General features: G+C 54.4%; 4 protein-coding genes across 4 annotated transcripts; 3 read left to right on the top strand and 1 right to left on the bottom strand.

The window, feature by feature from the left end:
- Nucleotides 1–1,944: 1,944 nt before the first annotated feature.
- Nucleotides 1,945–2,871, top strand: NCS54_00412000 (2EXR domain-containing protein; the record flags this gene model as incomplete). Its single annotated transcript, XM_053149669.1, has 1 exon — nt 1,945–2,871. The coding sequence occupies one exon, from the start codon at nt 1,945–1,947 to the stop codon at nt 2,869–2,871; it is 927 nt and encodes a 308-aa protein (XP_053005644.1).
- Nucleotides 2,872–5,426: 2,555 nt separating this feature from the next.
- Nucleotides 5,427–6,608, top strand: NCS54_00411900 (Hypothetical protein; the record flags this gene model as incomplete). The annotated part of the gene is made up of 3 exons (XM_053149668.1): nt 5,427–5,755; nt 5,812–5,949; nt 6,005–6,608. 3 exons carry the CDS (start codon nt 5,427–5,429, stop codon nt 6,606–6,608), a joined length of 1,071 nt encoding a protein of 356 aa, XP_053005643.1.
- Nucleotides 6,609–6,806: 198 nt separating this feature from the next.
- Nucleotides 6,807–11,234, bottom strand: NCS54_00411800 (Hypothetical protein; the record flags this gene model as incomplete). The annotated part of the gene is made up of 2 exons (XM_053149667.1): nt 6,807–11,022; nt 11,074–11,234. 2 exons carry the CDS (start codon nt 11,232–11,234, stop codon nt 6,807–6,809), a joined length of 4,377 nt encoding a protein of 1,458 aa, XP_053005642.1.
- An 804-nt stretch (nt 11,235–12,038) lies between these two features.
- On the top strand, nt 12,039–12,662 carry NCS54_00411700 (Ubiquitin-conjugating enzyme E2 35; the record flags this gene model as incomplete). Its single annotated transcript, XM_053149666.1, has 4 exons — nt 12,039–12,091; nt 12,159–12,247; nt 12,295–12,426; nt 12,487–12,662. The coding sequence occupies 4 exons, from the start codon at nt 12,039–12,041 to the stop codon at nt 12,660–12,662; spliced, it is 450 nt and encodes a 149-aa protein (XP_053005641.1).
- Between the last annotated feature and the right edge of the window lie 84 nt (nt 12,663–12,746).

Below are 12,746 nucleotides of genomic sequence, written 5' to 3'. Positions count from 1 at the left end.
GTTAGTATCGGCCAAACCACCGTGCTCATCCCGACGTCCGATGTGAATGGCTTGCTTCCGTCACAGCGCAGATACGCACACCGATGTTTCACACGCACCCGCATCACAGTTCACTTCAGCCTACCATGGCCACCATGGGCTTTCTCAAGACTCACCCTCATCACCGCTCTTCCCTTGGTCCACTCTTCCGCTTCATCAGTTCGTCTTGGCGGCGAGAGGCAGCCCACACCACCGACTCCAGAGCATGTCCTTCCTCCCAACCGAGATCCCGGCTTGATGTCGTTCGTGGACACTCAGGATGCAGGCTTGTCGTTCTGTCACACTGACACTACCACATCCCCCCACTGGCTCCTCACCAGTGACCACTACCCACCGATCCCGACAGATCAGATTTTTGAAAACGTGGTCTTGGGACCAGAGTTAATGCCCACGCGGCCCGTACCTGCTGATGCGCCTTTATCGTCGAGATTGGCGACCGAGGCAAGCTCAAGCAGAGACACGCCTGATGCTCTTGCGTCCTGCTCAGCCTGGACCGATCTCGAGCCTCGAGTCTAGATCTGCCCGCCAATCAAACCGCAGCCTGGCCAAGGTGTTCGTCCTTGGTGCTTGGGTTGTCCCGGAACCAGTCAGGCGGCACCAATCGCGTACCATCCCGCCTCAGCTTCGCGAGCTCCACACGGGGTTACCCGACATCCCTTGCAAGCTCCAAGCCCTCCCGCCTCACTTCGAGCGCATGTCAAGCCAACCCAAACCGCTGGGACCGTCTTGTCAGCTCTGGACGATTGGCAGTCGCCTTGACAAGTTACCATTCGAGCATTGGGTGCATCGCCCGCCCCGGCCTGAGAATGGGAGGCCTGGAATTGGCCGAGAAGGGGTTCGGTATGCATGCCGGAAACGACGACATGCGAACCTGGGCTCGAAGTGTTGCAGACCTATCATCCTGGTGCCCGTTCCCGTCCCATGCTGACCCCGACCCCGGCATCCCCATCACCACCAGAGGCCGCAGTGAAGGTGATAGTTGGTTGTACTCCGTGCCAACAAGCTCCGGGTTGATACTGACTGGACTTCGTCCGCCCTGGCATCACGTCGGCTGCGTCCGCCGGCTGCGCTCTCGGGAGGCGCGTATTATGCAGCCACGCCCAGGATAGCCTGCCAACAGTCTTCTCACATCAGACCATCACCCAGGACGAGCTGTGCCGGGGTTCTAGATTGGCGAGAAGCTTCGAATTCTGCGAGCATGAGGGTTCTGGGTCGCCCTCTGCAGGCTCATCGGCTGCCTGATCATGACGACACGTGACAAGACACGAGGAACATGATGCAGCCTAAGAGACAGGCGCGAGGCTAACACGTCTGGCTCGGGGTTGAAAAGCTCAGCCGGAGAGACACTAGGGTGGCGCTCTCGAGCTTGCTTTTTAATACAGAGCTAAGGGGCGCGAAATACCCGATATGTGTGATCGTCGACTGGACCTCTTGCACCATCTGCGCCTCACCCCGGTCCTATCACCACTCTCTTCCTTGGAGAGCGGTCTCATTGGTTGGCTGACCGAGGGAACAGGATGGACCATGCAGCATGCCGCTATCGAACCGCTAGAAGCGGTGTCGGTGAACCATCCCGGTTTTGGCAGGCTGTGGCACAGTATAGCATCACGTCCCACGATGGCTTCAAGGGGGATCATTGATTTTCCCCGCCCCGGACATGCCGCAAACAGCCATCCACCCCCAGCATGTAGGTATGACACCGTTTCCGTCCTGTCCTCGTGAGACCCCTGTTCTGGACTCGACAGTATGTAGACCGACGTGAGATTAATAACGCTGCCCGTACCTCTCTTCTCGATCCTAGACCTCCAATCATCTCCCGTTATGCCACCTGTTGAAGCCGTGTTGTACTTCTCGCACTAGAAGCTCACCCTCCCAACACCGTTGCTCTCATGAAAGTACGAGGCCATGTCATCCTCCACGTCGTCAACATCGTCAGTGGCGAGCTTTGGGTCTCTTCCCACCGAACTTCGCCTCAAGATATGGTCACGAGCCAATGAGCCTCGGATTGTCCTATACGGCGACTTGGTCCAGAAAGACGGTTCTTACCCGTTGCCGACTGTTACACAGCTCAACGCCGAGGCGCGAGAGGAAACCAGGCTAGGGTATGAGCCTATTGGCCACGGATCATACTTTGACTTTTCCAGAGATATCCTCGTTTGCGACCACAAGATTTCAGATCAAGCACCCGACCCTTACCTGGAAGATTTGGCACCGCGGATAAGACGACTTGCCTTCTGGGATTGCTTCCCCGACGATGGCCGGGTGGATGGGCCATACCACTACTCTGTCTACCTGTCAGCCTGCTATCGTCAGCGAGATTTCGGCAAGATCGAGTTCGACCGATTCTGGTTTCCCAACCTGGATGACCTGTGGATCGTCAAAGTGGGAGAGATCGATCCAGCATGGATGATCCACATGGACACAAATGCTCCATATGAAGTTCGTCTCAGAGAGCTGGCTAAACAGTTCCGATATTGGGTGGACGAGAACATCATCGAGATGGCGCCCCTGGATCTGGATGACCCCGAGTCTCAAGCAGTCCTGAACGAGGGCAGATGCGGCAAAGAAGATTGCCACGAACTCAACAAAGGACGCAGCAAAATGGTGTCCAAAGTTGTCTTTCTGGATGGAAAATACAAAGCGCCCGACGACGGCCTGAAATGGGTACGAATCCTGCCATGGCACGTGGATGAGGACAAGGTCAAGGAGAACCGGACCTGTGAGAACAGAATGCGATGGGTCCTGGTGGAGAGGATCTTGACATTTGACCTACAATGGGAGGGATGGAGCGAATCAGGATGGGAAGTGAGAAGGCACAGAAGAGGCAAATGAAGGGAAACATCGAGGACGAGTCTTTTAGGATTCGAGGTGATGGGATCTCGCAAGGACCGACTTGATTGAGGGCAGGCTCGTCAACCATGCTTCAGCCGCTGTGCTGACAAGATGACAGAGCCCTGCTCCTGCTTGCCGAGCAGTGAAGGAGATCCAGAGGCCTGGCCACGCCGGCTTGGTCATGGCTCCCACAGGCTCCTGGTATCGGATGGGAGCTGAAGTTGAGTTCGGAGAGTCCGCGCCAGAGTCGAGAGCTGGTTATTATGGCACCAAGACGAACATGAAACCGCAGAGATGGCCTTTGTTGAGACATCCGACGGAAAGCGCCTGCTTATCGACACATGAGTCGATAAAGCCAGATACAGAACACCACAATGTACACAGCAGTTACACAACAAACGGATGAGAGCGAGAATTAGTAAATCGGATGTTATATGCACAACCACGAAAACATAGAGAGGTATGCAGTTGCGACTCTAGCAGATTTCTAATTTTGACAAAATGTAAGAAACGCGGGTCTGGGACTGACAACGGCACGCAAAAGAGAACTCCGGTAACGGTATTACAAGCAGCATGAAAGTGGCGTGGTACTGTACTAATGCATGAACAGGGACTAGTTCGCGACAAAGGGTTGTTCTGACCCGGACTAAATGTATACTCCTCCTATTGTTACTTGAACGACAAGTTGAGTGGCTGTCTTTGTACACATTATTCTATAATGTTAAGAGCTGGAGGCCTAACAAAGAAGCGACATGGTGTGTTCTTGGGACTGTTCAGGACAAAGGTGAGTTAAGTATGCTACTCGGAACAAAAAGTTCAGCAAGCTTGGGAAGATATATATTCAAGTTGTGCTCCTTTGAATCTGAGGAATGCCGATTAGTAGCATCGGCGAATCAGGTCTCTATTCCTTCTGAAGAATAAGAGAGCTGTGCCGTTATGGACGACGGAGTCCCACCCTTCACCCCCCCATACCGCCAGACCACCCCTAAAGGGGACCAGGTTGAGAGTACTACTGGAGAACTATCTTCAAATGTCAGGGGAGCCCTATGGCAAACACTTCTTGAACCGGCTGTTGTGGAATTCTACCCAGGACAGTCCCAAAAGGATCAGCAGGTGTGCTCCGTGATCAGTACGATGATGCCAGGCAGTGATGAAGGGCTTAGGTGTTTTCAGCGCACCCACCAAACATTGTTCCAGGACTCCAACTTTCAATGGAGGCGGATGAATGTGTTCAAGGACACTTTCTTGACGATCAACATGACTCTTCCGACACCAAAGATTCCAGAAATGGGGACAGGGATTCAGGAGACCTCTCTCGTTAGTCTCCCCATTCGCAATCTGGCGTCTAGTTTCTACGACATTATCCGGCCAGATTGGAAAATGAGCCTGGAGCCTCTGGAACTGCGATCATTACCGGATCTGCGCGAGTTTACTATGGCATGTCCTCAACAATGTGGTGATGGCATTCCCTCCAGCAACGAGAGCAACACAGAAGTTAATGGGGACTGGTATGGCTTCCGATATCATGTAAGCACACACAGAGTTGAGTTTACTCACCTATCCAGGCAGGAAACCCTGGAGACGGGGCTCGCCGGCAAGGATCCGCTGACAGGTCTATTAGGTACGGTGGTGCGTCTATGGATCGTGAGGGAGGGAGAGGAGGACAACTCGGAGAAGAAGAGACGCCACGAGTGGAAGGACTTGCGTCTGGAAACAAGACTTGACGACCAAGAAATGGGAAAGGAGTGGCAGGTTTGGCAACTGATGAGGGTCAGATTTGAGAATCCGGTCCGTGCTAAGCCTGTCATGTTGTTTTCTCCAACATGGTGAGGGTGCTCTTTGGTAGTGTTTAGATGATAACATGGAAGTCTCGCGGAGCCGTTCTATGTAATAACCATGTGAACTGAACTTAATGAATGTGTGAATGGATGAGTAGCGATATGAAAAACACACATATTTGTGTCAGAGAGAGAGAGGATTGTAAGGTACTTGGTGATCAGTTAGGTAGGTACTTACTTATTTATATACACCTACCTAACCAATATATATCCTATTCACTAAGAGCAAGGTAATATGAGTAAGACGAGGGTCCCAGACTTTATTATAGAGTGGATACACACAACGCATCGGTAATCTCGTCATCCATGGCTTCAAGTATGTCATCTCCACCTTTTCCCCTCTCCCGTTATCAACGACAACCAACCTCGGGACAATGGCTATTCTATTCTGGGGCGCAACCAACCATTGTGGGAACATACTATGGATGGGTTAAGATGCGTTTTTTTGACGAGCGAGCGCTTATTAATCTCCCGCACTCGTGTCGAAATAACCTCTCGGAGTTTGCGGGAATAGCATCGACTTTGCTTGCCCATTTCTTAGCTCTCATCTCATCCCGTTCTGACGTGAGAGACTGAATTAGCAAGAGGAGGCGTTGTATAACTCGGAGCTGTCGGGATAGAGATGAGATAGAACTGGTTATATACTGACTACTACACCACACTTGCATACAACACTTGCATACAACTCACCTCCTCAACAACACACACATCGTCAACATGACCCTCAAAGGCGACGTCCTCCTCGTCTACCTCCCCAGCCCGGCGCCAGAGCCCTTCCTCGCGCAGGCCCGCGAGCGCTTCCCCGAGCTCGAGGTCCGCTGGTTCGAGGCCCCCATCGTCAACTTCCAGCTCCTCCCGCCCGACCACCTCCCCGACGAGGCCTGGGAGGGCGTCACCATGCTGTGCATCTACCACCAGCCCGACCCGGCCAAGGTGCCGCGGGCGCGCTTCTTCCAGGCCGCCTCGGCCGGGCTCGACATGTGGGCGGGGTATCCCAAGTTTCGGGACCCCGAGGTTCAGTTTGCCAATGCTAGTGGGTGTCAGCCGTATGTTGGGATGCTCCTATTCTCTTTGTTGAAGCTGTATTGACTCTTTTGTGTAGGCCTCAGATCGCCGAGTGGGTTATAGGAGCGTATCTGTCTCACCAGCATCACTTCCACGTCTATGCTGAGCAGCAGAAGCAGCAGCTCTGGCGACCCAGACTGGAGCTCGGCATGCAAGTGTCGACAGGCCGTCGCATGTAAGAGGCAACTCTTTCCAGCCCGTAAACCATCAGCTAACGAAACAAAACTCAGGGGTATTCTTGGCTATGGAGGTATCGGGAGGCAGTGCGCCCGGCTTGGACAGGCGTTGGGGATGGAGGTGTACGCTTACACGCTCCGAGAGCGTCCGACGGCCGAGTCCCGGCGCGATGAGACGTATTGCGTCCCTGGCACTGGGGACCCTGAAGGCGTCATCCCGTCCAAGTGGTTCTCGGGCGGTACCAGCCAAGACGTTGACCACTTCCTGGAGCAGGATCTCGATCTCTTGGTAGTATCTCTGCCACTTGGTGACGCCACGAGAGGTCTCCTCGGCGCAGAGCAGTTCAAGGTCCTCGGCAAGAACCACGGCAAGACATTTGTATGCAATATTGCTCGAGGCCCCATCATTGATACCGACGCCCTGGTCAACGCTCTCGAGAACGGCCTCATCCAGGGAGCCGCCGTAGACGTCACCGACCCGGAGCCGTTGCCTGAGGGACATGCCCTCTGGAAGGCGCCCAACTTCTTCCTCACACCTCACATCTCGTGGCAGTCGTCCAAGTACTGGGATAATCTCTCTGGCCTCCTCCTAGAGAATCTGGACCGTCTAGCAACTGGACGACCACTTCTTAACGTGGAGAAAAGGAGGCCGAATTAAGGGGTAGTAGGGATGCATTATGTACTTCATGATACTCTACATAGATGTACATGGCTTTGAACGCTTGTAGTTCAGAATAAATGCAAAACAGTGAGCTGGGACGAGTATCCAAATACCGTCATGCCTCGATACGAAGAACAACTTAAACCTCCGATATCCAACAACCATTACTCCAACTCTTCTGATATGTCAGTCATGTTACATTAGATTCCTCCGGTCATTCCTCCTCAAGCTTGAAGCCCTTGACCATTCGCCCGCTGACTTCCTCAGTCTATTGCCCAGGCTAATACTGGCAGCTGAGAGCCCCTGCATCCGTGTGGGTATAGCTGGCTCGACTCTCTCCCACTCACGAGCCACCTTCTCTTCATCATCGCTATCGCCTAGTGCTGGGCCTGGTAACATGGGAAGATGCCTCGGGCCCTTAAAGACGGCTCCACGAAGAGCGGCCCAGGATTCAACCTGACCATCGTCTGCCTCTTCGACGCAGTTGCACTCGTCGCCTGCCGGACACTGCGTCTCGCCAGCAGCATGCCATTCCGCCAGGCATGCCTCGTGGCTTGCACATCCACAGGCCAAGCACGGTGGGAAGAGGGCATCCACGGGCTCGAGACAGTAAACGCATATAAGCTGGCTCTGAGACCGATGGCAGCGCTCGCATGTGCCTACCGCACCGCCAACCTTGGAGTCGGTCGACGTGTAACGAGTGGGTTCGAGCTGGATCTCGTGAATGCGGCATACTCCCGTCACATCAAGTCCACGGCCGGATGCGAGCAGAGCCTGAAGCTGGTCCTTCTTACCCATCGCAATAGGTGGCGAGTTGGCATGGTTGATAGGTCCGTTCCCGCTCGCCCCATCATGAGCAGAATCAGGGTAGCTGCCGTCCATGTGCCCACCAGTCACGTCCTCCTTAAGTGCGTTGAACTTCATAATCTCGAGTCTAGCAAGGGGCTGGTTCCACATTTGCAGCATCTCGGCGTATGCGTATCGGTAATGGGCGTATACGTCACCCCGGTTGGATTCAAGGAGTGGCGTACTGAGCCAGCCGTCATCGTCGAATATGGTTTGATCCTCCATCGACACTGAGATCTTTGTAGGGACCAGCGGCAGCATGTCGTCCTTGCGGTACTCGTCATCATCCAGAGACGTTCTTCCCCCGCTCGAATCCATCGCCGTTGATGCACTCCATGTCACATTTCCAGGAGCTAGACTGCTGAGGATCGTCTCTGCCGGGCTTGGCTTCTTCTTCCCATGGCTTGGCGGGGACGATGAGCTCACACCGGCAAATGAACGAGGCAGGTTAGCTGCAAAGGCTGATGCCAGCCCAGAGTTTGCTCGATTCAGGAAGCGTGTGTTTGGAGACGTTGATACGCTTGGTGGTGGCTCAAGATCCCCAAGATAGTCCTTGAACTTGTTGGGCGGCGTTTCTCCGCAAGAGTACGAGTTTGACGCCGGATCTCCGTTCCAGAGACCATCGTCAGATGCTTGTGATCCCGCATAATGGACCGGTGTATGGATAGTCATGGGAGTCGTAATGGCAGAGTTGGTATAGCTGCGACTGTTGATGTTCCAGAGTGAAGCATCCGTCGGGAAATAGTCGAGAGAAAACGCCGGCGCCTTGAGAGGAAGAGGAGTTTCCGGTTGAGCCAGATGCGATTCAAAGTAGGCCACGCTGTCCCGGGCTGAAGATTCGCTGAATATGCAGGAGAGCATGGCCAGCATCTGGACATCGGCAATTCTCTCAAAGTAGAAAAACAGATCCATGATGAAGTCTCTGGCCAAAGGGTGTTGGCCCCATTTCACCCTACCCGTCAGAGTCCCGTTGCCTTTATCCACAGCCGACTCTAGAGGAAGAGCATCTTCGTGACATCTCGACACCACATCGTGAGCGATCACCAGGATAGAGTCACGCCTCTGGTTGTGGGAAAGCACTTCAAGCGGGACACCCTTCTTCAGTAGCAGTGCCAGATATCGCCACACATCAACCAGATCCCTGGCCCCGTACTTTTCAGCTACCTGGGCATTGTGCTCGCAGACGTCGGCTCCGTCGCCAAATATGGCATACTCGCGAGCAAACTCTTCCTTGGACGGCAGCGCCGATCGGAGATCATGTATCGATATCAGGTTCTTTGGCCGACCGGGTCGTCGACGACTAGTGCCGGTGCCGGTGCCGGTACCAACACCAGTGCCTCCGCCGCTAGAGCGTATTGACCGATCCTCACTCCACGTCTTTCTAAACTGGCGACTGGGGTGATACCAGAGGTTGATCTTGTGCATCGATGTCGATTCCGAATCGCTCGAAGATGACGACGACGAGGAAGAGCCGGAAGCAGACGAATCAGAGTCACCGCTGGACATGGATGCATCCTCTGCCATGAATCTCTGCCGGGGCCCCAGATCGTGGGCGATCTTACCAAAGCCCGCGAAGAAGGGTTCCCCTTTGGGACGTTCCCTGTATGCGTCCATGGTAGTGGTAAACAGTGCCCTCGCCTTTTCCTCCTTTGAGGGGAAGAAGCAGACCAGCCGCCCGTTGTGCGAGAACCTAGCACCGCACGTTCTAGGGGTCGGTGGAACAATAGTCCTGTTGGGAGGCGCAAGTGCAGTGTCTATCTCTGCATGCGGTGGAAGCTCTTGTGACATAGAGGCCGAACCCCCAGCTGGTATGTCCTCGTCGGATTCGCTCGAGCTCTCGTCGGCCAGTCCGTCGAGGTCGTCATCAAGATCTCGAACATTCTTGAAAAAGGTGGTACTGCTTTCGAGGTCGACTTCTCCAAGGAGATATGTAAAGGCCACTTCAAGACAGTTTTGCTTTCTCTGCAGGAACCGATCCGCCAGCTGGTGAATCTCACGATCGATCTTCTTGTGAGTTGCTGCTGGCATAAAGGATGACCTCTCGACGTAGAACTTGGGCGCTCTGGCCTTGGGATAGCCAACCGGGATGTCGATTCTGACCTTGATGAAGATGGTCTCCCCGTCTACGCCCCACGGACCGTTCAACGAGGCGTTAAGGGAGAGATTGTCCATATCGATGTTCTCCCATCTCACTTTGGGAAGTTGCGTGCTGACTCGCAAGAGCTCTTCCTGAATAGTATCCGGCTCAGCCCATTCATCATCAGGATATCCATGACTAAAGATGCCCGAGTCCTTCGACATGTGCCGTTTTGCGCCCGCCGAGACTTTCCTCTTGGTCATGGCAATACCTTTCATCCAGCCGATCTGTGACTGGCTACGATCGATGGCCCTCCCTGAAGTGACCTTGGCCTTCATCGAAGGGCCTCGCCATGCCACGCCGGCACGATGGTTCTGGCTCGCGCCTGATCGCATACCCAGTGTCAGGGCGCTTTGTCTGTAGTTGCTGCCGCCGCCAGGTCGATGATCACTCATGGTGGCAGTCTTGCGATCGCGATCCGTGCTATCATCGACAGTGCGGAAGGTCTTGTAGGTGGCGCCTTTGCGAGTGAGACTGATGCCCGGTGCCGCAGGCATTCCTCGAGTGTGACCAATGGTGGCCAGTGTTTGAGGATCAATGCATTGAAGTTTGAGCTCATTGTCAGTGCCCCAAGTGACGAGCTGGAATTCGCGATCATCCATCCCGTCTTCGGTGACACCGCCGCGGCAGCGCCAAAGGAACTCCTTTGCCTTGTGGTCTCCGTGACCAGGCCAGACTTCCACCGGACTGGACGTCACATGGGATCCTTCTTCGAACCGGGTGCTATAGAGGTACATATCGCCAGGCTCGTTTTGGGGTATAGCAACAACGCCTTGTCCAAAGGGCGTGTGCCGAGCTCTCCATACTGGGAAACCAGTTTCAATGGTGTGCTCGAGAGGATCATCAGCGTTGTAGTCCCAGAACTTGATACTCTTGTCAATGGAGCATGACACAATTGCACTTGGCCGATTTCGGTTCCAGTCTATACCGTAAATCTTTGACTTGTGAGCTTTGATAGATTTGAGAGGTTCAGATGAGCGGCGCTCATCCCAAATGTGAAGCCATCGATCATGGGCTGAGGCAAGAATATGAGAAGCTTGGCGACAGTATTTGACCTGGGATGCGCCAGCCGTCCAGTCGCAAAATGTGAGAACTGGCTGACGGGGTCGTCGAAGATCCCACGCGTGGATGTATCCATCCACTGAGCAGGTTGAAAGGAGATCGGGATGATGAGCAGACCAGTTGACATCGGTGATTGCACGGCTGTGGCCTTGAAGTGAGTGCTCAATAGCGCCAGAACTCGAGTCTTCTCTGCGATTGAGATTCCACACGAGAGCGCGATGGTTGGCGGCTGAGACGATCCAATAGTCTCGGGCTGCAAAGGGGGACCATTGAACGTCAACCACCAGCCAGGGGAGGCCATGAGTCCGTAGACGACGCGGGGGACTATACGGCGAATCCAAGTCTATGATGGCCAATCCATCGGGTCTATGTATGTCAGACAAGGTGCATCCGGTACAGATCTGTCATGCAACCTACGAGGCTAGGGCGACATCGCGGCCAGCTGGAGAGATGGTGGCTGAGCCAACCAGGCCGTCAACGTGGATAGTGCCATCAGCCTCAAAGCTTTCACTATCGTAAGCCGACTTGATGATTTTGCCCTTCTTGGGGGGATCGGTGAGCTGGTCGAACGAGGGCATGGTGGTGGGTGGCCGGATGAAGAAGCTATCACGACATTCCTCATGCCGGGGCTCACGAGAAGGGACGATGCTCTGATCAAAGGCGCAGCGCCATCAAACGGCTGCAGGTCATCTCATTGTCTGGCAGAGACCCCCCTGTAGCAGCTTCTGGGCCGTAATGGCGATTGTATGGCGAGTATTGATGAATAGGTCACGATGGTTGGTGAGTGAAGCTCGCGTCTCCAAACTCCCAGGCCAGGTACTAACAGACCCCTGCAACCTTATTAAGCGCGACTGGCCCGGGCTGGTCATTGCATGTACCTCCCCGCCATCATGGCACCTGACGGAACCTTCCGCCACCAGGCGCAGGTCGGGTGCCTTATCGGGCGCATGCCGTGGATGGTGTTTGTCGCTGTGCTGTGTGAGTGATACAATCAGTCAGTGTCCGTACATGGATGGCATTTCTTGCTCAACATCCATCTCGTCACCCGACTCTTGCAGTAAATAGACGTTGGGCCTTGTTTTCGGGCCCTCTCTAGAGTATTTATTCTATAATCTTTGGAGCATATTGCTGAGGATCTTCTCTCCCCTTTGCCTCCCTAACTTGCCCCTCGACGATACTTATCCGCCCCCCCTCGTGCCTCTGTCTGCCCCGCCTAGTTCCAAGGGTTCAGAGTCAAGACTTGATCTTCAACCCTTCACCGTCAAAACACGTCCTTCTTGGTCCACCGACACACCGACGCCAGACCTGCGCATATTCCGACTCCCAGTCACCGTCCTCTCTCTACCAACTTATACCTCGACACTCAACCTCCAGACATCCAGATGGCTCTCCCCAAGCGCATTGTCAAAGAGACGGAACGGCTCATGGCCGAGCCGTAGGTCACCCCCCCAAGGATCTCGCGCTGCGACATGCATGTCATTTTAACACCAACCGCGATGTAGTGTTCCTGGAATCAGCGCCGTTCCTCACGAGGACAACCTGCGATACTTTGACGTCGAGATCCACGGTCCTGCCCAGTCGCCATACGAAGGTGCGCTCCCTTGCTGCCTCACAAAGTCTCCAACTAACCATGCCAAGGCGGCATCTTCAAGCTCGAGCTCTTCCTACCCGACGACTACCCCATGACTCCTCCCAAGATTCGCTTCCTCACAAAGATCTTCCACCCCAACGTTGACAAGCTCGGCCGCATCTGCCTCGATGTCTTGAAGAGTGCGTGGAATAACCGAGTCCCACACTCTCTCAAAGCAGTCAAGCTGACAAATGCCATAGACAACTGGTCTCCCGCCCTCCAGATCCGAACGATCCTGCTCTCGATCCAAGCCCTCCTGGGTGCCCCGAACCCCGACGACCCCCTCGCCGCCGACGTTGCCAAGAGCTGGAAGGAGGACGAGCAGGCGGCCATCGCGACGGCCAAGGAGTGGACCGCAAAGTACGCGCAACCCTGAAGATAAAGAAACCAAAGAAATACAATAGCAAAAGAACCAGACTCGAAGCCGCCATTGGGAAAGAGAGGTATTTCGGAGCACAAG

The sequence above is a fragment of the Fusarium falciforme genome, chromosome 3 (assembly GCF_026873545.1).
Source record: "Fusarium falciforme chromosome 3, complete sequence".
NCBI classification, from domain to species: domain Eukaryota; kingdom Fungi; phylum Ascomycota; class Sordariomycetes; order Hypocreales; family Nectriaceae; genus Fusarium; species Fusarium falciforme.
The sequence above is the reverse complement of the archived record's forward strand: the minus strand, read 5'-3'. Positions and strand labels throughout refer to the sequence as shown.